Source organism: Eleginops maclovinus, chromosome 18, assembly GCF_036324505.1.
Source record: "Eleginops maclovinus isolate JMC-PN-2008 ecotype Puerto Natales chromosome 18, JC_Emac_rtc_rv5, whole genome shotgun sequence".
Classification (NCBI taxonomy): Eukaryota; Metazoa; Chordata; class Actinopteri; order Perciformes; family Eleginopidae; genus Eleginops; species Eleginops maclovinus.
This window is the reverse complement of record NC_086366.1, coordinates 4,142,481-4,168,568: the sequence shown is the minus strand read 5'-3', so window position 1 is coordinate 4,168,568 and position 26,088 is coordinate 4,142,481. Positions and strand designations below refer to the sequence as shown.

Below are 26,088 nucleotides of genomic sequence, written 5' to 3'. Positions count from 1 at the left end.
TGAGTCAAACAGTTACTTTATTTATGTTCAGGTAAAAACATGAACCTGATGCAGTAAATTATTGCAGATCTTAGAAACCAGCACATGAACGATGGGGCCAGGAGAACATACAGTGGCGCCCTCCCCTGGCCGCAGACTGCAGGTGCACACCACGGTTTGTTCCAAGCCAGCAGTGCAAAGAAAAAAAAAAAATAATAATAATAATCAACTACAGCAAGAAATAAAGACAATATAGAAAATAAAAAATAAAATAAAAAGGTCAAGCAGACATTCCCACCTCCAACAGGGTGCGAAACTGCATATAAACTTTATTCCATAAATGAACTTGAAATGCTATCTGGCCATGAACGATAAAATGAGACCAGCCAAATTTTGTGCCCAGCTACATTATGTGTTGAGGGGTCGCTCAGAGCTCGGCCCGCTGGGTGAAGACCCCCGGGGGAGGGGGGGGCTCACCAGACGGACGCTGACTCTATCAAAATAAGAGCAAAACTAAATTTACCTGATCAACACATTGGTTACAACTCTTCATGGGAGCTGAAGCTCTCTAGAATAAAGGAGGCCAGAAAACCATCTCAACATGGGGGGGTGGGAGAAAAAGATAATATGCGCTCATCACTACCCGCATTCAACCAACTGCAACTCTCCACAACTTTAAGCAAAAGACACACACACGGGGGGGGGGGGGGGTCAAATCAAAATGCAACACACAAACTGAGGGGTGCGGGGGGGGGGCGATATAATACAGAACGAAATGCGAGACAGACGAACGTGGGGGGACATGAGAACAAAGAGCTATTCTATCAAATGTGTAGAATGAGCAAAGTCTGCAAATTTGTCTGTACAAATGATCTTTGGAGCTAAAGTAAACCTAGCTTGCTCAATGGACCCCCCCCCCCCACCCCGCCCTCCTTTTCCTCCCCCGACACCTCAGGAGAGGAGAGACATCCCTTTTTTTTTTTTAAATATCACATAGCAATGCAATTTAAAATGTCACCCAGATGTTTTCGTCTTTTTTTTAACATTACTCGACTACTGATATAAGTTTTACTCTCTCTCTCTTTTTGTATATTTTAAGTTCTGTGGAGCCGTTGGTTTTTTTTTGTTCTTTTTGGAGAGACCGGGGCAGCAAATATATATTTTAAAGTCTTAATTTTTCTGCAAGCTGCTTTCTATAACAAGAAGGCTGTACATGTAGCCTTGATGTATGTGGTTACAAAAAAACTAAGAAGGAAGTCATGATTTCATCAGTCGCTGAAGAAGGCATTTGAACGAGACCGGGTGAGATCAGGAGAGGTGGAAGGACTGCTGGCCCTCACGAGCCGCGATCAACAGTTTCTCTCGCATTATATCAATGCTGGAGTAGTCAGGCAGCTTCAGGTAGTTGACACACGTCATGACCGACGGGAGGAAGTCGTCCGGGTTCTCCGTCGACTCGAACGTCTTCCTCACGATCGTCAGAGGGGGGTTCAGGCTCCGGAAACCTGAGGCAGAGGGGACACAGCAGCGGGTGTCAGGGTTCATGTCAAAAACATTCCTATAAGCTCAGATAATATCTATTTTAATGTTTGAGATTATAAAACATGTGTGTTGCTATGAAGCACTTTTGCTTGTGTGCGTGACAGGATTGGATAATACGTTGCACTTTTGGCTCCCCACAATGAAATGCCCATGATCAAAGCAGATATTAAACATCAGTAACACGGCTGAGTTAAATACTGGATCCTGATTGGTCAATGTGGACATCCAGGAGGTATTTTTTTGCTAACAGCGCTGCTAAGGAGAACAGAAGGCTCTGATGTAGCACACCATTAAAGGGGAGGCTTTTAGATTACTTTTGGTGCAATCTCATTTAACTTGGCTTCCAGGAGAAGCACAGTGATGAGGTGTATTCTCATTTTGAAGCAGAGATTTGGACATAAGCACAAGTGTAGCACAAGAGGAAGTGAAAGAGAGCTATTTTCCAAATGTGATATTATTAGTTCCTAAAATGTGTGAGTAATCCTAATCCCACTACTGATGACCTGTAGTGTTTGAGTTGACTCACCACCGACGGGCAGTCTGGGACTTCCTGTGACAAACTGCAGGAAGAGTCTTTGCTGCTCGGCGTCGAAGCTGCTCAACACCTCGAATAGGAACCGTACGGCACGGCTGCAAAAGCATGGATGAAATACACATCTAACTTCAGACCAAGTTTCATTATACGGAGTTTGTTATGTAGGGAGTCTGAAACATGAGCCTGGACTCATTCAAATTAAAAGGCCCTCTCTGATCAGTACACTGGAGTTTGCTCTCACCTGTCATGTGTGTAGCCGTGGTCCGGTCGACAGCACTCCATCAGCGTCTTGACGTCCCACGTCTCAGATTTGCTGCCACACAGCAACTGATCCAGCTACGGCAAGAGAGGAGGGACAATCATCAATTAGAGAAGAGAAATCAGGGCCGATAAAAATCCACCTATCCTGGGGCCAAAGTTTAAATACCATGGGAACATTTTTTTCTGTATTGCTAGGCAAAGAAATATGGTTAAATACTATTGACTTGCAGATAAACGATATTCTATTAAGAATAAAACGATTGTTAAAAGAGAAGATGCGCTCACCTCCTCTGGATAGAAATACTGCAGGTGATGCAGGGGGAAGACTGACTCAAACCCTTCCCTAAAGGACTCAAACTGTCTGGACACTCCTTCATTTAGAGTCCAGTACACCACCAACTGGAGAGGGAGAGAGGCCAAAAGACGATCAATACGATATCTAGACAGAAACATTGAGAGTATGCAAGAAAAAGGCTCTTCCACACACCCTGAGGTACTCCTCCAGGTTGTAGATTGTAACCGGGAAGTCTTTGCCGCCCTTTTTCAGCTCAATGTTGGGGAACCCTGGGAGGGTGAAGTCCAGCCCGAGGTCCTCCACCGAGCAGCCGTTCATGTTCAGGCTCTCCAGACCCTGCTGCAGGGTCTCCCTCGTCTGAAGCACACAAACAAACAAACACAAGTCAACATAAAGACAGAGCCAGAAATACTTTGTACCTCATAAAGCTTTAATACATTGATGGTCTAATAAATTACAGAATGATATTATGTGTGTAGGGCTTTTGTTGTGAACGGTAAGAATGGAAGTGGCATTAAATCCTCAGTCCTCTGTGATTGGTTTTTAGGATATGTTGTTTGTTGGTGCCGTGCTTCACCTGTGAGCGGTCCTGCTCCAGCCTCTTCTTCTGGCGGATGATGTCCTCCAGGTGCTGGATGGACTTGGCCACCCCGGGGTCGATGTTCACCAGGTCGTGGGAGCTGATGGACATCTCGTGCCGCAGCATCCACTTATAGAAGGGCAGCCCCAGAGGCAGGTCCAGCTGAGAGGGGTTCACAAGATCAGTTAAAATAAAAACTCACATTTGGCGACAGAAGGTGAATAGAAAGGTGAACATGCCGCAAAATGCCATATCAAGGACGATCAAGGACACACGTAGACAAATGTGTACAGCTCAGTTATGAATCTGGGTGTTTTAACAGATAGAAACCAAAAACAGAGGTCATTACCAATCTGAAGTCCATAATGGCTTTGGCCATCAGCTTTCCTAAGAATCGGAACTTCATTTTGATTTTGGCTATGTGTGCTGGTTTGGTTGTCCTGCCGAAGGGGACAGCAAACAGTCCTCTGGAGCTGAACATGTACTTGGTTCCCTCCTGGCTTCCTGTTGGGGCAGAGACACAGATATGGTCAGAGACAGTCAGATAAAATGACCACAGCTACCCGTGAAGACGGTCTAATCCTAGGACAACAAACATGCATTTAACCTCCTCCTGTGTCTGGCGGCTTTTACCTTTAGGATTGGCCAGGGTGACCTCCTCCCCCCTCCACAGGCCGAGGTCGGCGCGCTGCAGCTCCTGAGACACCAGAGCGTAGAACTCCAGAGTCGGGCCGAGACCTGTGCCGACCTGGAAGAAGAGGAAACATTAGAATCAGCTCTACAAACTTGAACTGAAGTAATTTACTGTGAGAAAGTAAAAGAGTCCTGATTCAGTTTCAGTCCTGAGTGGACAAAGTACTCCGATATTTAACTTAGATAAAAGTAGTTTAAAATTCATTTAAGTCAAGTCAAAGTATAAACATATTATTCTAAATTATTCTCATGATTTATTTCACCACTAGAAAAGAAATCAAACAGCATTTTAATGTTGCAGTTTGTCAACCTGGAGCCAATTTGAGATTAGAAAATTGATGAGTAGAAGTGCCTCATTTGATCAAATACATATCTCAAAGTAAACAAAGAAATGGAACCAGTGTTTGAAAGTAACTGGGAACATCTGTACCTCGTTCTCATACTGGATCTCCAGCATGGCCCTGGAGCTGCCCAGGTCCTGCATCACAGACTCGGCCTGTTTTAGCAGCTCGTCGCGGTTTATCGTCCTCTGAAGACACAACGCAATGAAGGGTTGGACAAGAATAAACACCAAGAGGTTACAAAAACTCATTGAAATGGCCGAGGGGATGAGGGACACAGTGTACAACCGGTGGATTCAATACAGCAGTTCAATAAGGCAGCACACTGCACCTTCTTCCTGTCGAGACGTGGGGCCACCCTGCTGTCCTGAGAGTCTGATTGGTTGATCTCAGGGTTGGTGTCCAGGAGACGCTGCATGGCTCTGTCCCGATCAAAGGCAGTGACGTAGAAGAGCATCTGCCGGGTGTCGAAGGGGAAGAAGAAAGGACTGTAGAGACAAAGAGCAAAGTGTACGTTAGGAGCATGTACAACATCAGCACCTACTTCCTGTTTCGGATTGAAGTATGAAACATTTACCAGGTCTTTCCCAGCTCGATGAGCCAGGTGGGGATGTTCCCCGTCATGATGACCAGCGGGTCCTGCAGCTGACGGTTAGCTTTGGCTGTCAGCTTACTATTGATGAACTCACTGGTCGGGATGATTTCCTTACACACAGCATTCTGCGACAAAAACATTCATGTTACTTCTGTATTTTATGACTCAAGATGACTTAGCACAGCTAGCTTAAAAAAGGGACATTTCACCTGAAAATCCACACACATATTCAAACTCAAACTTAAGTTTTCAAAGTTAAAATATAGCACTGCAGGTGAGAGGAAAACACATCTGAACTGGGGTGAGCTGTCCTTTAAGTGTTGAATCACCTTAATCCGGTGCAATGTTTACACAGAACCTCCATGAGAAACTGTTAAAGCGAGAAACAATGACGTACAGTCTTCTTGTAACTCTTTCGGGAAGGAGACTTACTTCATACAAGTAGAACCAGTATCTACTGATAGAGTGCAGGACCCTCAGCAGCAGGTTGACCTCTAAAGAGGGGTCATCGAAGGTAATGTTCTCTGGAGGCTCCGAAGTGAGGTATGTCTCTAAGGGGTTGACGACACTGGGACACACGCCGTCTGCAAGGGGCGGGAGTCAACAGCAGTTGTGAAGTAGACGGCACACATTCAGAACTTTAGAGCAACAGTTTGAGACAGCCTACAGATGCTCACCATGCCACAGCTCGTCCTGCTTCTTAGCGTTGCGAGGGGAGGTCTTGGTGGGAGCAGTCTGGGCTCGGCCCCGCTTTCCACCCACAGCGTCTTTGCTGCCGTCCTCGTCCTCTCTCACAGGCTTATACCTGGGAGCAGACAAGGCAGGACGGTGTGTCGTCAATGAGCATTTTACACCAGGAACACGCAGCTCTTTGGTGAGCAGACTCTGGGTCTCTGGGAATAACGTGCTAGAGTACACTCACCGACGTGGTAAATATAATTGCAAGACTACACACTTCTGACGTACAGTTTTAGATCTATTTTTCATTTGTCTAACTTTTCAAAGGACTGCCGAAATAGATTCAAACACCAAATCCCCCAAAAGGTTCTGCTCATCGGTGAACGTGAAGGTTAAATAAGTTGCTAACAGGAACTCTTCAGTCAGAAAACAAGTCAAACTAAAAGTCTCTTTACCATATTGTGTGCGTTTTGGTCCAAATGCCAGCTCGCCCGAGTGGGTTCGCCTCGTCGTCCGTCGACTCTCTCTCCTCCTCCGCCTGCAGACTGTACTGCCTCACCGCCTGGTACACCGTCATGTTGTACGGCAGCAGGTGGTCTCCGATGTAGAACTGTAGTCTGTGACGCACACTGCCCGAGTTCAGGAACTGCGCCGCCTGTGGGAACGATACATGACACATGGCTTTAATGAGTGACAGCACAGCTTTCAGTACACACTAAAACAGGATTGAGAATCTATTGATGAGAAAAACATCCTTATTTAGGACCAAAGGTATTACATACCAGTGACTCATCGATTTCATCGTCTGAACCGTCGTCATCGCTGTCTTCATCCTCTTCTCTGATTCGCCCGTACCCTGTAGAACATTTGGAGTTAAGAAATGCAGAACAAGCCGATGAAAGTTGTGTTAGGAGGACAAGTGGCAGTGGAGATTTCCCTAAGGCTGATGGCTCCAGGTGTACTAAAGGAGGCACACAGATTCCCTCACCTCTGACAACCAGATATCTCTCGATGGCCTGCACCAGGGCCAGGGGGTCTATCTTCACGGGGCCGCCTTTCCACTGCTTCACATTAGTGCAGTCTGGGTGTCTCTGCAGCTGGCACTTGAGCTGATGTGTGTTGAAGAACTTCAGTGCCTGAGAGCCCCTGGAGAGACGCATAACAAAAAAAAACACATTTTACAAACACGTATAATCCAAATGTACTGTTTGCTAACTGAACATAAGTCTTAATAGGTAATGACGTAGGTAAGAAATCTGCACACCTGCTGCCATTGCCGTTGCCACTGGGGAAATCATGCACTTTGACAGGAAACTGCTCCATTTGGCTCAGGCAGCTGTTCATTTTGTGCACCAGTGCGAGGTAAGGACCGTTCACTGTCGGGTCCAGACGACCTGCGGGCTCCATGCCTGGAACCTACAAATCCAACGAGAAGGGAAAATATCAAATTACAAATCCTGAATATTGAGACTGCCAAATACATACAATCCTTCGATAACAGACGGTGATAGAGTGGTTCAGGAATGAGTTCAAAACCTGCTAATGGGTTAGCATTTCAACACTTCCGGCTGCCTCATCTTCAAGTCAACCGTTTTAAACATGTTTTGGTTATATATATCTTTAATAAGGACTGTGGTTAACACAAGCTTAGGAGATGTTTAGGTTGTGTTCGACAACATAAGACCCATCAGTAAATACTGACCCGTGAAGGTCTGAGCTGCTGTGCGTCTTAAACACGGTTGTGACTAAATGAGCCGACTAAACGTCATCACACAGAACATTAGCCGCCTTTAGCTTAGCGGTGCTGACGTGAAGTCATTTGACATTGACGTCATTCCTTTATAGCTTAACGTTAGAATTTTACTTCTGGCGATTGCATATACGCTTCGACAGCTTATTGTCTGAAATATTTTGGAGACATCCCATTGCTTTTTAGTCGAGGGAGCCCTCAAGATGCCAGCTTCCAGGTCGCCCTACGAAACCCTGTCCCCTCTGCAGCACTCTATAGAGCTTGTTGTGGTCTCTCACCGGACAGCCGGCGAACACGTGGAGGAACCTCTTGAGCCGGACGTCGCGGCTGAGCAGCTCCCGGTCGCTGCTGGAGGTCAGGTAGATGAGCAGCTGCTTCACCAGCCCACTGTGCTGGATCTCAAAGGACGACACGTCTGATTCTGATACAATACTGGAGATCTCCACCAGGCACTCCATCCCACCGTCCACCTGGTACAGAAAACACACGGTCAGAACAATGTCTTAGCGCTGACGTCTAATTTAGCTATCTACATTTCTCTTTTCATCACAAGCGCTGATATATTTGCGTTTTTTCAGCTCTGCGTCGTAGCTTCCTCTTGCGTGCTTACGATCTGGTTGCTACGTTTTTATAGAGGTTTAGCCACAGAAGCGTCACGAGGAGCATAATGAGAAGACGAGAGGAAATACAGACAGAGGGCTATGCAGACACAGACAGAACCACACATTTGTAGTGAGTCCTAAGTGAGACGAGAGATTATTTACATTGTTTTCCTTCAGTGGAAAATCCTTTACAGTGTGCTCTTAGCAATTTCCACAAAGACATGAGGACAACATCTAATCCATGAGTCTAGAGTTGATGAATGCTCTCAGTTTAATCGTGTGTTAGTGGAAGACTACCTGCAGGTTGAGCTGCTCCGTGGCTGTGCAAAGTCTCTGGAGTACATTCAGTGCAGGGTTGCTGCCGTCCACATTTTCAGAGTTGAAATAGCGCTCCACAAACTTACTGGCCTGTTCTTTGATCCAGGCTTTAATTTTGTCTCTGCAAACAAAAAGGACATTCTCCTGATTACTTACAGTGATCGAATGCAACAAAGAGAGCACAGTTTGGATAAAACAGGAGGGGAAACCTTCATCATCATCTCGTCATCGTACCTGTTATTTGAAATAGAGTCCTTGGGCGGGGCCCTGGCCAGGCCGCTGACCCCCGCTGTGCGAGACGGCTCTGAGTTGGCGTTGTTGGTCTGCGCTCCCAGCTTGCCCCAGGTCTTGGGGTTAAGACTGGCCAAGAAGGATGATTTGGGGGACTGAGTACTGGTGGGGCTCTTGGCTGTAAAGAAGGAATATCAGAGAGGATTAGGAAGACGGCAAAATATCATTTCAATTCATGACCACTAGTGATGGGTACTGAAACCCAGTATTTAACAGACCCTGGTCTAGAGTTTTAAAGACTGTGGTATTCATAAGCTCAGACCATATCGGTTTAGATATCGGTACTGGAGAATAAAAACAGATATTAAAATAGATTCCAGGTTTATTATGCCAAAAAGACGCTTTCTTGCACATTTTAGCACACCGTTGCAAGAATGCCTTAAAACAATTGCAAAAAGAACCGTTAAGAAAACCATTAAAGAACCGGATTGATGAGCAGTATCGGTCAAGAGAAGTAGAACCGTGAAAATGTTAATACCCATCCCTATACAAGAAACTAAATTACTCACAGCAATTTAATGTGCTGTCAACACAACATCAGACAACTTAAATCTACACAACAGGTCCCTAAGATAACATTATTAAACAGTGAATTTTAAAGTCATCTATTAAACATCAGACACTCAAACAGGGACAGCCGCACGTCAACTCACCCTGATTGTCTACTTTATCATCATCTCTTGGGGGAGAGTATTTAGGTCTTCTAGGTCCTCTTTTGGGTAGCCGTTTCCTTTTCAGGACGTCACTTAACCGCCTTTAAAGAGGAAGAAAATAATTACTGTAAGGCTTGGGGGGACAGACAGAAGGAAAACAAGGAACTTCTTTGCCGTTACAGTAAAACAACAATTGAAAATCACAGTCTTATGCGTTTAAACTCTGATATATTGTAATGAGGTCTCTACTCTGCTTCCAAGATAATAACAGAGCTAGTTATTGGCGTCACAATTAGTTTAAACTCTAACAGAGGATGTAATTTGTCTATATTGGGCCAGTTTCCACTGTGAGATTAACACTGGATCTGTGTCTTGTTTTGTCTGTACACAGGGAAAGCAAAGAGACAGAGGGCCACACACTGACCCCTGTGGGCTGAGGTCCAGGGAGTCGTCCATGCTGTGCTGGAAGCTGGGCGAGCCCAGGTCAGGAGCTGCATTGTTAGCAGACGTGGTGGACGCCGTGCTGATGGTGGTCGTGCACAAACTGGCCGTACTGCTGGGGCAAGCCTTTGGGGGACTAGTGACTAGAAAGCTCTCAGACTCGGACAGGTTCTTCACCTGGTGCATCACACCTGGGGGTGGAAGCAGAGAGGTAAATGTAAGACATTTTGACAGCAACTTAGAGCAGGCACAAAATAATACACCGGACAGGAAAACCAGTTTACTCCCTCAATACACATTTAACTAACAGCAGTTAGTTCCTTACACCTTGTAAGCTTTAGATAGAAGCGACATTTTTGTGGGATCTCTAGATGAACAGAAAAACAACACTCTAATCCAAAAACACTCAAATTTAAACAGCAGGTGGAAAAAAGCTGCTTTCAACAATGAGATTTCTGTCAGCCTTCAGACAAGCTGGCACATGAGTTTTTTCCATGGGGTTAAACACTACCTTCTCTTCTGAAATAAACACTGAAGACATCAGGCAGCTTCTGCATGAGGATCTCAGCCATCTGGAGAGACCCCACTACAATCTTCAGGTCCTGGCTGGACAGCATGGAGGCAATGTGACTGGAGAGAAACACAGAAACAACAAGTCAATTTAAAGACCCTTCTGGTTATTCCTTAGTCTTTATCTGTTCAAAAGGAATGGACGTCCTTTAAGAAAGTGTCAGGTCCTGCGGCGCTGTTACCTGGACACAGAATGGTTCCTCAGTACATCCTTCAGCAGCTCTGCATCGGCAAAGAAGATGATCCTGAGGATGGCTCTAAGGCACTTGTGTCTGACAGCAGGGCCGGCTGACGAGCTGTACACCTCGTACAGAACCCCGAACAGAGTTTTGATAAAGCACTTAGCCAGCTCGGGGTCCTCCTTCATCAACTGGGCTCGTGCATCCTCTCGACGCACCTCTTGGTGACCCCCTGCGGACGGACAGGAAACGGGTCAGTATTATTCTCTAAATCCACTAGATCTGGATGGAGAAGATTGATGTACACATGAAGTAAACACATGCACACAATTGGGGAAAACACTTGCAGCTCCGTCTCTTAAACCAGCTGTGATCTGTCCTTTAACACAGAAACAAAATGGGAGGAAAGTGCACCGACTTGCACTTGCACAATTATAATACTGTCATTTTTTGTTGATTAAATACCACACTCATTTCACACACACGTCCGGGATCTGAAAAGATGTGCATTACCTGTGTTGGGGTTGGCAAGAGGATTGGGTTTCCTCTGGATACCACGTGCTGTTCCTGTGTCTTCATTGATCTGCTGCATAGAGTTAAAGTCAATTGTGTACACACGGCCCAGGGTTGACAAGCTGATCTCATCCTCCCCGTTCTGGTGTGCTGTCTGCAGGGCAAGATAATCACCAGATACACCCAGCATCAGTATCCCAGGCCGATAAGCCCCACATTTGTGTGTGTGTGTGTGTAGATGTATTGAGAGATGCTCATACACAGCAACTAGACTTAATGTCAAGTAATGCATTTGAATAGATTATCGTAATTTGAAATGGTTATATTGTTGTGTGTAAGAGGTGCAGAATGTCTGACCATGGTTAATTTTAATATGTCAACATGATGTTATCTACAGCAGTGATGTCATCAAACAATTCAAGGTTCAAACGACACACAGCGATGGATATATACCTCAATAATTCGGCTGTCGATGCGGTTGTAGGGGTGCCACAGTCCGCGGTCGTCCCTCCACTGCCAGATGGCGCCCTCTGTGGTCTGAGCGCTGCCCTTCTTCAGCATCACATCCACCGCGAAGATGCCCTCTCTGGGCAGGCAGGGCATTAGCTCACTGCGGGGAGAGGAGGGGGTTAGAGAGGATATACATACTGTATATAACACTTTGTATATTTGACTTACTGTATATTGCATGTATTCTCTGTTTTGTAATTTTGGAGCAACGTGACAAAAAGTATTTCCTTTGGGATGAATAACCTTCTATCTAATCTAAATGTTGTCTAATGATTTTTCTTTCAGCTTTTTTACTCAAATCATTATCTTTGTCAATCGAGTACTGTGGCTAAACAGCTGGATCTGCATTTATAGGACTGGGAGAAGTAACATTTGTGGCACACATTTAGCTGACACCGGTGGCCATACCTACGGGAGCTCGGCATATTGCCCAACGACACTTTATTATGTTGACTGCAGGGCCTGGAATCAAACCACTAACCCTCTGACCATTTTCCCCATGAGCCACATCCGCCGCATAACAAAATCAGCACGTCAAAGGATTTGATAAAGCTTCTTTAAATTAAACAGGCTTCCTGATCTCGTTCATGAATCAGTAACCAGTTCTTCTTGCCGTCACCACTCTAATCCTCAGAAAGCGTACAGTTTTTGATTAAGATCTGGTTGATCATTACCCATATGATACTGAAAAAGAAGGTAAATAGATGTTACCATATGAGGGAGGTCAGTTCGTAGAGCTCCTGGGGGCTGCGGGGGACCAGTTCAATCTGCTCCTGGCAGCTGCCGTTTGACGCGCCGCACAAAAGGAAACGCAGAGTTTCTGCGATGTCTGTGAGAGCAAGGTGAAACACATATTATCCATCCTGTTGCAGCTTTTAAAGAGTCTATTCGAACTGAATGCAGGATTTAGAGGCAGTCGATGAGATAGGAGTCAATGTGGACAGACATGCACTCAGTGGAGAAGGTTAAAACGACTTAACATAAGTAGAAAATGCTTTATGGTGCAGTATGGGATGTCTAAATCAAGCATGTGCACCAACAAACATAAGAAACTGGTCTTAAAATGAATATAATCATGGCAGGTATTGCTTTGACAATACTAGCCACTCAGTGATGGCAAGACGTTTATTACCATGTAACTCTTGACTGAAACAACAGCTTTGTTACATTTCATTTCAGATTTGAGACATGGAATACATTTGCTCACATTAGCTGAACTTGATGATTAATTTCCACCTGCAATCTCTAGTGTCCTGTGTAGTGAGAACATACAGTACGATTGTATGCTATATTCTCGTGTGTGTTACTCACTCTGCTTCATAAGCTGGACTGCCAGGCAGGGGCAGTTGGAGCACATCAGGGAGAACATGCGCACCACCATGATGAACATCCCTGAGCTGAGCACAGGAGGCGTCACCACCAGCAGCTGCTGGATGTTGGTCAGCAGATCGCGGGACGCCACCTCCTGCAGCAGGTTCTGCTCGGTTATACACAATAATCATGAGTGAGTCTGGAGTTCGATAGCAACACAAAAACAGCAACAATGGTGGTGAGTCTTACAAACCTCTTCGTGCTGAAAGTTGTCCACCAGTCTGGCGAAACAGAGGCAAGTGCTTTCGACCGATTTCTTATCCTGAAAGAAAGGTTTGTAGCCATTAGTGAATCTCTCCAAGAGGTTATTCTGAAAGGCATTATTTCAATGAAAATCTCAAATGAAAGCCGATTCCAGTTTAGAGGACAACAGTAATTGGAAAATAAATGGGCCGAGTGTTGGACTGGAACATTTCGGCTCGGTCATTTATTCTTCAGACGAGCTCAAGTGTGTCTCAATTATGTCGTCAAAGCGGCACTTCAGTGGCTTCAAGCGTTGGCCTGGCCTCTAACCACAATACTATTAAAAGCACAATTGTTTCTGTGTTATGATAAAACACAAAGGACATGTGTATGCCTTCAGAAGCCCAGCTGTGAGACTTACAATCTGTTTCTGTGACGCAGCCCGGGCCTTATTTACTCCTCATACATCTTCCACAAACTGAGCCAGAGCACATGAATGCAGGTCTTTGTGATGGGGAAACATCCCAACATCTACGGGCAACAAGTGTTGATGTTGTTCCTGGCAAACGGAGCTGTGTGTAATCAAAACATGACTCCCTTTCTAACGAACGGCCAACACACTATAAAAGTCAAACAGCTCCTCTACACCGTTCTAAACCTGCTGGAGTGATAAAGGATCAGTTTTGATCCTTTAGTTTCAGTAAAACAAGGATATTTTGTCATATTTGTATATTTTTGTATGTCTGTTGCAAAGAAACACCAAGTATGGAGGGTCAGCATCTATTCTCTCTGTATGTATATGATCTCCATCTAAATTGACAACGCTGTCCTCCAAAAACAAGTCATACAAGACACCCATACCAAGCTTTGTTGCATCTCCTGATTCCAAAATGCGATTAAGATGCTGTTTGTATGGTCAAGTGACACATTCACACTTACTTTAATTGTTCCTATACTTAAACAATGCTAATAAGAATGGCCCTCATTCTTCTCAAGTCCAGGCAGGTCTTTTTCATCATTGATGTGAAAAAAAAATGCAAACCCAATAAGGTCTAAGTTGGGCCTCAAACCCCTGCTGTGAAGCTGTTGTGTTTTATACGTCATTGTTGTGTGACACGGGGGAATGAACGCACCTGGTGTGTGAGTCTCTGCGTCAGCAGCGGCAGAGAGTCAGCAACAAAGTGGAACTCGTCCGGAGTGATACTCTGGCAGCAGTTGGCTGCGATGGCCAGGGCGTTCCTCTGAGCGTTGATGCTGAAAAACTCCAGGTACAGCAGGCAGTCGGCGAGCCCACCCTGTGAGCGGGACATGATAACGGTGTTGCTGAAGCTGACAGACGGGACAATTTAAGTGGATGACAGGAAAAGACACTTACCGCCTGCAAAATGGCTTTGCTGTGTCGCCTTGACAACATCTCCAGGGCGGTCAGGGCCTGCTCGGCTACGTCAATGAACTGGATAACCTGCAGCTGCACACCAAGGTGGAACAAGGCATTAGCATATCAAAAAGCCACCACTGCAAATTAACAAGCAACCGGGACAGAGAGCAGTGTCTTACCTTCTCCAGGAAGACAGGAATTGCATCGACCACCACAGCAGAGGAGCGGGGGAAGCGCCTCCATCATATATGTGAGTGCCCGGGAGGCGTGATTCATCTGCAGGCACGGATCAAATGCATGAATAAACGGGGCATTACAAAGAATAAAAGACACAAACAATAAAACAATTAAAGTTCATATTATACTCACAATATCAAAGTTATGCTCCATTTGTAACAGTGTAATCTGTGGAAAATAAAACAGAATCAGTTAGTGAAAGTCAAACATCACACCAACATTTAAAAAAAGGTATATTTCCACAAATATTACCCATCATTACAACCACTCAATGACCAATCACAGCCAGAGGAGAGAAGAAACATTAGCTTTTTCAAAATATTACTAAACATCAAGCAGGAATAAAACATCTTCAAATGTAAATACATCTGCAATGCAAAGTAAAAAAGGCTTCTTCTTGGGAGAATCTAAAGTCAAAATATCTGTAAATGTTATTTTGTATGCAGCCAGATCTGTGACATCCCACTTTTCATGCAACACAAAATAACTTTGTCGTCTAAAACGATACGAGTTCTCTACAGAATAAAGATTTGGTTGCAAGGAAGTGAAATCTAACAAGTGTATTTTTAAATAATTTAGTTAGTGTTAAACATTCAGCAACAAAACTCATGGAATGAACCGGTTGCTTCTTATCAGGTGAGCTTTAGAACACAAACATTAAAATGTCACAACTAAAAAAGTATTTGGAGAAGAGCTAAAGGTCTTTGGGAATTTCACACTAACGTTATGAGAAAATCCATGACATGAACGGGGAGGTCTTGGTGAGGTAATATAAAATGACCAGTGTGTGTAAATGATTGTGTTAGCGGGGCACAAACAGGCCAGTGGAGTGAGATGCAGACATGAGACTGACCAGAGCGGGCACCACGCTCTTGACGGGGAATCCACCGAGTGTTTCCTCGTTGCCCATCACAAGCAGCTGGCACATCTCGATGGCAGCCTGGAGCTGCTGGGACTCGTCGCCTGTGGCCTGCAGACCCTGCAGGAGCTGCTGAGCCTTGGAGCCTTGAAACAGGGGAGGGGAGGGGCAGGGTTATTTAGAGCTTAACGAACGTAAAGAAAACTAAGGTCAGTGCAAGAAGGTTTTACTTACTCGCTCCACTGCCAATGGTCCTGTGAAACAGCTGCGACATGCGGGGTCCCAGGGGCCCGAAGAGATGTGGGGGGAGACCCCTGGCCTCCAGTAGGGCTAAAGGGACAACAACAGCAGCGAGGTTTAGAGAGCAAACTGTACAGACGGTTCAAAAGAGAGATCGCTCAGAGACATGTTTACGTTTAGTAATCCTTCAAAATATAGTGACATCAGCAAAAGCAGAATCTAAGCAGGGAATTATTGGAGAATCAGAGGGGGGAGAGGGGTGGGGGGTTAATGTACCTTGAAGTCTTCCCATTTCAGAGTCATCAGACTCACTCTCTCCAGAGGTGGTCATGCCCACTGCTCCAGCAACTGAGCTTGAAGCTGGACACAGAAACAATAATTCATTAAAATGAACAACAAAAGGTGAACACAGCTGAAGGAAAAATCCAGTTAATGGCCTAAGCCATACGTTAAGCTAAAAGCCTGTGCGCTTCAAGAGGTTTCATACGTTGGATCATCTATAGATTTAAAGGCCAATAGAAGAATGTTCTCCTGTCGAACAGGAATGAAAGCAGTGTCCTGATGGGTACCTGAAGCCCCCTGTGATGCCTCATCAGTGCGAGCAGCTGACGAGTTGGCCCCGTCCTGGTTGTTGTCAGAGTCGGCCATTTTCTCCTGTCGGCGAGCGTCGGCTGCCCCGCGCTTGCCCAGGCCTGAGCCCCGCCGACTGCAGAGAGGAAACAGTGTGAGCGACGGCAGAATAACCAGACTGAAAAATCATAGTGCAAACCAAAGACACACAGGGCAGAGGCTCCCATGATCTCTTGTCCATGCTGGATATGAAATGATTAAAGTATGGCAAAGACCGGGTCTGTTCCTTGGCAGGTTTGACAGACTCATAATATATCTTTAACAGCTTTTCAAAATGTTCTGACGTGGTTTGACACCATTTGAGAGAGGATCATTGGTGTTCATACGGGTCACAGAGCACACTGCAGAGTGATTTGAGCGATTGCAACACAAAGCGTCTTGGTGGTTGTTTACTCTTGTAATTACTGCTGTCCTCTTCTCCGCCCAGGACACATTTTTAAACACTCCTGTGGGACCTGGCTGCTGAGTGAGTTTCCTGTTAGCTTAAACTGCCGGGCTCTAACCCGTTCTGATTGATACTGTACAGAAGAGAAAGGTGAACTGTAGCTCCAGGTCCACTGAAATGATGGATTAGGAGCCAGACGGACAATGATCCTGACACCTGGATCAACCCACTGCTACCCAGGAGGATAATGGGTGAAGTCAACAAGAGTAATGGTCTCATGAACTTAGACAGTGCTCTTTAATTGTAACGTCCATTAGGCTGATTTCATTATTCTGTTTGGCCTTTTTGCTTAGAAAGATTTGAGGTTTGTGAAGAAAGTGCTCGTGAGGTTTAAACCGTCAAACCCTTATTTTCACTGCGTCTCAACCATAACCAAAGGCTGCTGTTACTGAGCAAAACAAGGTATAAAGGGTTGAGGCGTGGTTGATTTACAGTAGCGCTATGGAGAGAAGCAAGGAATTGGTCCCCATTTTCTCATCATGTTTACTTGCGTTAGGATTGTCATCATTTCTTCAGGATTTTAAAGTAAAAGGCTTTGTTAGAGGTATTGGAGACTTGAGAATAAAATACCTAGACTTCAAATATAAAACATCAGATGTGACATTAGACGGATATTTCTGGTGTTTTTGCTCTTGAAAACATCCAAGCTAATACTAATTTGACATTAACTAAAAACAAATAGTCTAATATAACAGTCGGTCAAAAATCCAAGTCTTCACGAAGGTACTAAAGTCCAGTTTTCGTTTACGTAATATTGTGCTCATTTTGAAGGCTCTAGTTTGTGGAGCGGCTGAAAACCGACCTACACAAAAAGGACTTTTTCTAATGTCTAATCTGAAGTTTTCAATATTCATGAAGACTCAGAAAGTCACAGTTTTTAAGCATCAACAATCGTTTAGGTTTTCCCTGGGATCTGTACCTGGTGCTGGCACAGGAGCCCGTGGTCTTCTGGCGTGTGCTCCGCCGAAAGCTGGGGAGCTCTGCTGGAGGAGACTCGCTGCGCTTCTTAGTGGATTTCCTCAAACCTATGGTGAAGAAAAAAGGTGATATGTCAGCCACATGTGGACTAGGTACCAACACTGGTATCAAATTCGTTAGCTTGGGATAAATTCTCAGAAGAATGTAGACCAGTGCATTGAAATTGTGAGTTAGTTTCACTTAGATGCTTTAAATAAAAACCTGGAGAGCACGTAACGTTTAGTTCCATGAACATCAAATTCCATGAAAGAGTAGCATGAACCAGTGACATGCTAACAGCTAGTCCTATAACAGGTGTAGTGTTGGGTTGCAACACCGACATGTGAGACACAACCGGTGTGGACAGAGAAGTGCAGGCGCTGATGAGGAAAATGTTCAGCCATGGGTAAGGCAGTTTTGTTTTGCGCCTGACTGATACAACAGGCGTCAGGACTAAAAACTTGAATAAGTCTCACTTATTTCCCATAATAAACAGACCCTGTTAATATTTTATGAAACCACCCAAAGGCAGTGAGCCCTCCGTTAACAATAGTACCTGTGGGCATGAGGAAGATATTAAGTTCATCCTTTTATTCCTGGTTATTATGTAAAATGATCAATAATGACTGAATTAAACCATTTCCTCCTCACACAATACACTTTTCAGCACTATTGCCCAGGCCTTGAACAATGATCAGGACCTGTGTGATGTTCTGAAGGATAGGAAACATCTGTCATAATAACACCCGTCACACACACCCACAAGTTAATCACAACATGTTTCAGAGGATAAATTAAATCTATATATTAAATACAAAGGCTGTACTTGACTTAAGACTTTCATAGCATACCAACACAACATCAATTTGATTTAAAACCAACAGAAAGTCCCCAGTGTATCATGCTTATTGCCCACAGGTCTGAGAAAGGAGTGAGGCTGATATTGTGTATACTGAAGGCTGGAGTGCAGCCTGGGTAGAGCCCTGCTCCGCTGTCTAGATGGGTATTAATAGTAACCCAAGCCATGGCCCTATGACAGGACAACCTTCACGCTGGGGCTGTGACTCATAATTCAGAAGTACCAAAATAAACATTGAGAAAGTTAAGACCGAATGAATTAAAGATATAAGGGGATATAACTTAATGATTTATTTAATTTGCCTTTATCTTTGCATTACAACATGTCAAACATTGATCCTCACACACATCCAGATTCCCAATAAAGCTAATCCTGTCAAAAACCACTTGAACCAATCAAACACATTTTCCCTTTGATTGGGTGCCGGTTGCATAACTAAATGAAGGTAATCAAAACGACATTATGCAACCTAAAGCCGTACAAAATCACTTAAACTCCAGCATATGCAAAGTATATACGCTTCCTTTCCATTAAATCTTAAAATAGCTCAATCTAATGTGTGTGGAAGAAATAAGAGGCTTACATTTGGAGATATAAAGAGGGAGATGAAGTTCTTTCCTCTGGTCAAAAGCAGTACGAGTCATTCCCTGCCCTCACACAAACCCCCCACCAGCTGGTGGGCTAACACACTCAGCCAACTGCCAACTTAGGAGGGGTCTCTCCATTTGGGCCTGAGGCACAGTGCCCACCTCAGTTCACCTAGCTAGAACAGCCCGACCCCCCACTGACCTGAGCCGCTCACTTCCTGCAACCCAAAAATATACTGCCATATTTCTGTGGATCTGACCTACTGACATGCAACGGTTCCATATTCTCCATCAGGGTCGGTAAACCAACCACAGCGCTTCCCAGTACTGCACATTCCTAATGTCAGGTACCAGACATCTCCTCTAGTCAGATCCTGCTTTATTTAAGTCAGTGTTGAGCCGCTTGTCAACAGTACATCATGGCGGGTTTTTTTTTTAAGTTGAACAATTATGCATTTAATATTTATTGTCTTAATTTGTCCAATAATATTTATAACACAGAAAATGGTTTTAATGAGCCAAGTATGTCTGTACAAAAACCTTTGGGGGATAAGTATATAAACCTCTAATAAATCAGTATTTTTTAGGTATATATATTGCCTTAAAATTCAAAAATGACATAAGCACTGGTTTTAATCCGTTGCTGCCTGCGATTATTCAAATTAACTACGCTGAACTGAAGGTGGTGAGCGCAATCCTGAATGGAAATAGATTATTCTACAGGTTTGACTTATTTATTTATTCTGACATACAGTTTGCAGGTGGTACTTTACTTTATCTCTAGTGACCTATTTTGTCTATTTCAAAAGTTGTTACCATGGCTCAAAAATGTGCAACACTATCAATAAAACCATATTGATTACTTATCAAAAACATTCTGAATTGGAATCTGTCCCATACCTGTGAGATCCTACATGCGCCCCCCCCCCCCCCCCCCCCCACTGACCATTGAGCAGCCAGCAGTATTTAGTTATTCTCCAGTTTCAGGACACTGAAATCTGAGCCAGCTCAGTGCAGGCCAGGCTCACCACATGTGAAGTAGATAATGCTACACAACACACGCTATACCGCATGCAGCGTGTCACCAACTGTATTTATACATGATGCATGTACAACATGTGAGTTACACACATGTCAGCTGTGTGCTAAATCATTCCTTGTTTTTTCTATACAACAAAGTATGTTTACCATCCGCTATTTTATTCTTAGTGTCCGAATACTGAGTGTGGAAATGTATTTACTATATACTGCCTTACGATAATCCTAAAGGAGTGAATAAAGTATTGTCCAGATGTAGGGTCGCAGAACGCAATGCTTCTCAAGTCTATGGATCCTAAAATGAAGGCTATGCCAAAATTGAAGATGTACCTGTGCAAGATGTGTTGCAGTGCGTCTCAACTGGGAAGCAGTTTAACCAAATAAAGCAGAGAGAGTTAGAGTTGTAACTGATGCTGTGACGCTGCTTGGATCACAGGCACACTGCGACATCTATTCCCTGAGGCGGAACCTCTATCGAAGCTCACTAGATTAATGTGTCGACCCTTCTGCCGATTATAACCCTCAAATATTTTGATATAATTCCAAACCCCTCAGACAAACCCTTGCAGATGCTCCTCTCAATCCCCGGTGTAAAGGAGAGATCACACGCTGGATTCTATTATTCACAGAGGGGATCCAAACAGTGGTAACTCACTTGCTAGTTTAGCTTGTAATCCTGATGGCCCAGGTTTGGAGGTCTCAGTTTTGGAGGATCCCGGCAAGGACAGTTTGGGTTTTGGCAGGTTGACTTTGGGGTTGAAGCGAGCTGCCCACTCGAACTTTGAAGAGCTGGCGGCTTTGGCCTGCTCCTTGTCACGGGTACTGCGGCGTGGGGAGGGGCTGGAGGCCGAGCGAGAGCGCCGTGCCTTGGTCTGATCTTTTCCCTGTTTGACTCTGGCGCCCTGCGTGGTGGCGCTGTTGGTGCCTGCGGTGGAGGAAGAGGAAGAAGTGGATGCAGAAGAGGAGGAGTCTGTCACGTTGCTACACCCAGCTTTGGCTGAGGCGGCCGATTTTGACGCCAGCTTGGTGGGTTTTGCAGTTCTGCCCTCGGTACGATTGGGGAGGGGCCCAGCGGTGCTACTTAGACCGGGGAGGGAGTCCGCTTTCTTCCGTTTCTGGATTGGTGAGGCCCCGGCGGCCCCGCTCTTCTTGCTCTGGCCTCGACCTGACGATGCAGGTGGTTCTGAAGCAAGTGATCGCTTCTTGGACTTCGCCGGCCCTTTCTTGGTCTCTGAGGTATTGTCTCTGGGTGCTGGGAGAGCTTTGGGCTTCTTGGCAGGGGTAGGTCCGAACGTACTAATTTGGTCAGGAGCCTCGCTTCGCTTCAGCCCTCGGGTGCCTTCACTCTTTGACTGTTGGCCTGGTCGCTCTTGTTCAGAAGTCCCTGGTGCCTCCGGCTCGTCTTGCAACACAAATGAAGCCACGGACAGAGAAAGACCACTTCTGCCAAGAGGGAAAACAAAAAACATCTTATGGAACTACCCAAACTGCGAAAAGGGATAATCACCGTAACACATTGATTGTAGACATTGAAATGTGTAACGATGGTGTACACACATGCACACACAATAAGCACCAAGTAGAGGAGAGGGTACCTTCTTGAGCTGTGCCCTCTGGACTGGCCAGTGGCTGAGCTGGCTGTGGCTTTGGAAGCCTTAGAATTAGGTCTTCTACTTTCAGGTGGGGAATTTGCTTTATGTTTAACTTGCTCTGACTGCAACCTGTGAGGTTGGACATTAAAGAGCAAAGGATAGTGTGGGTTTCCGTAATCAAGCCATATAAAGAAAAGAGACTTGATCAATCGGGAATCATATAGTCTGTCTGCATACCCTCTGATCATTAACACCTCTGGAGTAGCAAAAACAGGATCTCAAATGAGTTAATCAGCATTTGACTATAATAAAAGAAACAGTATAATCTTCCCCTTTAATCAAAAGAAAAGACCAATGCAAGTATTAAGCATTAAAGCTAAATTCTAATCAACTTCAGACAAAAAACACCTCATGATTTAAGTAAAATTATCCCTTTACTTAAAACTGAGTTGTTGCTCCCTTGCTCCCTCCCCCAATAAAACATGATAACTGTCTCTTAATTGGGATTCAGGTCTAATTTAAAAATGGACAGTAGGTGTGCAGGTCGACTCACCTTCCTGCGACTGTGTGGTCTTGTGGCTGGGCCGCAGCAGTGTTCCTCTGTGAACGGCGCAGTGACCCCCCTGGATTGGAATTAGGCCGGTTGGACATTGGCACCTCTCTCCTGAAGGGACATACCCTTTCTAGACACTACCATTCACTGCAACAAAAGGAACAATAAACCACATAAGAAAACAAAACAGAATGTCTTATATCTCTACTTCCCAACAACCACAGGGATCCCCGTGGTTTAAAATGGGTTGCTGTGCTGTAGGTGACAGCTGATGGGGGGTTTGAACCATCAAGCTCACCTCTCTAGTCCGTTTGAGGTGATTAGGGGAACAACTGTCTCATCAGTTTTCATAGGATTGTAGTTCAAAAGGAAACTCCCCAGCAACCACTGCAAATCCTATTAGAGACATTACCTATCAGCTAGGGGCAAAGACGAATGCCAAAGAGTTCATGAGCAAGGAACCAGACAGTTGGTACCAAAAAATGTGAAAGACAGTTCAGACTGCAAATAATCTAAAACGGTAAAGTAGAATTAAATCCAAAATAAAATGTTGAATTACTAATAAGCTTTCTTGATAAAACCAAACATGAAAGTAATATCCACTCAGTTCACTTCATGTTCACAGAAGGCTTATATTCCTCATGTCTGCAAAAAAAAAGTGACCTTTAAATATCAACCCTTACTGTCTGTATCACATTGTAATTATGGCTCTAGAAAACAGCAGTTGATCCAAAGGTTTAGCAGTTTGCATCATGGTGTTAATAGTTGAGTCTGTTCTACAAGGCTATCACTGAGTGTCCTACTAACCCACTCAACTTCTTTATTTTAGATTTGTATGTTAAGACTGTTGACAGGAGGAAAAACATGAATAAATTCACCCAATAATCATCATCAGAATATCACTTTAAATTATTAATACAACTCAAGATGTAGTAGAGAAATAACGAAGCAAATCAAATAAACCTACCACTATGCAAACAGCAGGTCAAACAGAACACACACAAAGGGAATAAAATGGCCATTATATTACATAGGCCTGACTAAATGAGCTTGTTGTTGGGGTATGGTACCATTGTAGTCAGGGTGTGAAGCAATATGTAATTAACATATTAAGTATTATATAACTAATTAACCTAAGTAAATGACAAGAGGGTACTAGTCACAGGATTGATGTTTGGGACACACACACAGTAGGGTGATGTTATCAATTGATACACAGAGGCTTCTTAATCACAACCTATAATACTTTTTTCCATCCAGGAAACAAGGATTACAATTGATTTCAGGTTTAAATCATGAAATCATTGATAATAAAATACGCCACACTTGGCAAGCTCACAGGGCCATTTTAGGCCTGCTCTGACAGTGCATCCTAGTCTTTGTTTATTCTGACAACTGGTGCACCACACTCGCGTATAATGTGATTAGTTAAGCACATCAGATGATCGGCAGCTTGAAACACTCGCCAGTACAAAGTTTCTTGCAATACATCACTAAACAAGCACGACCGTGTCCATTTTTTATACCCATGATTTACAGAGGCCTTTATTTCTGACGTAGTTCTCTACCACCAGGAGCAGCAACTAGCATGTTTAGCCCCTCATATCCTAGCAAGTCCTATACGTTTTGACAGTAGCTTAGTCACATCTATATATTTTAAAAAAACCATCTCAGTCGCGAAATAATGAATATCACGAAAAAGAAAGCCGAAAGGGTAGAGCGCGCGTGCCAGAGACTGGTTAGTAAAAGTTACGCTAGCTAATGTAGCAGTGGTTACATGGAAATGCGTAGTTGGCGTACCGGTGTGTCAACCTCTTTAGCCCCTTCAGTAAACGCACTGCTAAACTCCCAACAGCTACCCTGTCGGCACCTTGTTGTTGTATGAAATGGCGACGGTCAAATCCCTTAAAGTGGCAAATAACGATCACACTCACCTAGGATTAGCTCTATTTCGAAAATGGCAGCATCGGCTAGACCGTCTTTCCCAATGTAATTCAGCTAGCAGCAGGCTAAAGAGTAAACCAGCCTAAGCTAACTTGGTATTCAGACTGCCATGACACACACTGATCTGTGTTTGGCTGAGGATCAAGTTAAATGGAGAAAAAAACCATACATTTCTCGCACGCAAGTTAGCTCACCTCCTGTGCGGTATGATGGGGGTGGTCAAGTCAAAAACACACAACTGTCAAGTCGAAAGGTAACCAGGAAAATTTAAAAAAGGCTTTCTTAGCAACTGTCAATGCATATATTGAGTACAGATGTAGATCAAAATCTATAATGTTTTCTCTAAACTGACCTAAGGCAAATGGCAATCAACAACATAGACATAAAACATCTGTTGGGCAATATATATACGAGTGAAATGATAGCACTGGCTGCTTGTTTGTTGTGAAGTACCCTGTAATGTAACACTGCATCATATACATATACACTAGTAATACAAGTGTTTTACAATGCTGCTATTTACCTTTTTATACTTGGAATTGATATTTGATTTAAAATGTTTAATATGTGTGCATGACACTTTACTAAATACAGTTTTTATTTTTATTTTGTCTCTGGTGTAAAGATTTACATTTCCCCTCTGAAAATGTCCACTAACATTTGTCTTGCACTATTTTATTTATACTCCGTTTCTTCTGGCACCATTTTTTATTTATTTATTTGTTTTATTTCACATAAACATTCATGTAGCATTGTTGGAATAGCCTATGGATTAAGATTACATTGCCATAACTACACTGTAGCTACTGTGCATATGACAATAAAGCCTTTCAATCTAATAAAGGGATTCTGATTCACTACAGCGCATGCTAGCGTGTTAGCTATTTTTTAGCCAGACAAAAACAAGTTCTATAACACACCAACTAGCAACGTGACAACAAAGTACAGTTTCTTATTTGGGTATAAGGGATAAAAACCGTCATCACATTTAGCCAAGTACCTTTGCAAAAATAACAAGAACCGATGCTAACTGTTAGCAAGCTAATGCTATCTTAGCCAAGTATCTTGACGAGAATAACAAGTAGCGATGCTAACTGCTAGCCAAAAAAAGATAGTCTCGTCAATGACTCGCAAACAGTAAACTGACAAAATAAACACTCGATTGTTAGCTAGACACACTATTGCTAATAATTGGTATTAGTTGGGCTAATGTTAGCTGTCCAGTTGACAAAAAAACAAAACACTGACCTTATCAAAACAGAATTACTGCGGGGCAGCAGTCACGTAGATGACGTTAAGCGTTGTCAAACCAAACAAGAGCGTTAAAGCTATCACCAGCTAACCTTACCATGCAAAGCTAATTAATATTAGCCTTGTTGTCGCTGGCTAACGTCTTGCCAGCTCGACAGGATGCTAATGGGATTTCTTGGACGAACAACAGCTTCGTTACAACTAACATATATAGCCTTTTTGGGAACCATCTGGTCAAATTTTCCTATTAAAAATTCACAAGTTGTCTGAGCTATCAGCTAGCAGGTTAGCTGCTAGCTAGCAAAAAAAGAAATGGCCTCTGATACCTTTTAGACACAAAAAAAACAGGAAAGCAGGAACGGGATTCGAGATATTTTCGCGACACTGAGTCATAATTCCTCCGATGTACTTCGATATTGAATAATGTCGAAGGTCCAAGAAACTGTTGGCTGAGATGTCACTGAAAATGTCCACCTTTTTGTATAATGTTGTTACCTATTTGTTCCAGTGTTGTAGTTGTAACAGACAGTGCACCAGCAGCTCCTCTTTTCTCTCTACTGCTAGTTTCACATCAGCTGAGGAGGCCTACAACTGCAATATACATCCGCGTGATTCATCCGCCAGGGACTACTTAACGC

At 44.0% G+C, this 26,088-nt stretch overlaps 1 protein-coding gene across 1 annotated transcript; it reads right to left on the bottom strand.

Annotated features, from left to right (window-relative positions):
• Window positions 1-26,038, bottom strand: trip12 (thyroid hormone receptor interactor 12). The gene is given in 42 exon segments (XM_063907093.1): window positions 1-1,484; window positions 2,048-2,151; window positions 2,298-2,392; window positions 2,603-2,716; window positions 2,805-2,969; window positions 3,190-3,354; window positions 3,542-3,696; window positions 3,826-3,940; window positions 4,316-4,414; window positions 4,558-4,714; window positions 4,804-4,946; window positions 5,254-5,405; window positions 5,499-5,626; window positions 5,955-6,154; window positions 6,282-6,355; window positions 6,488-6,645; window positions 6,764-6,915; window positions 7,528-7,719; window positions 8,149-8,290; window positions 8,404-8,578; window positions 9,114-9,214; window positions 9,538-9,745; window positions 10,066-10,184; window positions 10,307-10,535; window positions 10,817-10,970; window positions 11,270-11,426; window positions 12,038-12,155; window positions 12,638-12,803; window positions 12,891-12,959; window positions 14,014-14,175; window positions 14,256-14,348; window positions 14,438-14,488; window positions 14,490-14,534; window positions 14,628-14,663; window positions 15,349-15,500; window positions 15,589-15,684; window positions 15,871-15,954; window positions 16,164-16,300; window positions 17,589-17,694; window positions 20,766-21,553; window positions 22,256-22,402; window positions 25,946-26,038. Coding segments are annotated over 41 exon segments (6,051 nt in total). The 5' UTR covers window positions 22,354-22,402; window positions 25,946-26,038; the 3' UTR covers window positions 1-1,287.
• Between the last annotated feature and the right edge of the window lie 50 nt (window positions 26,039-26,088).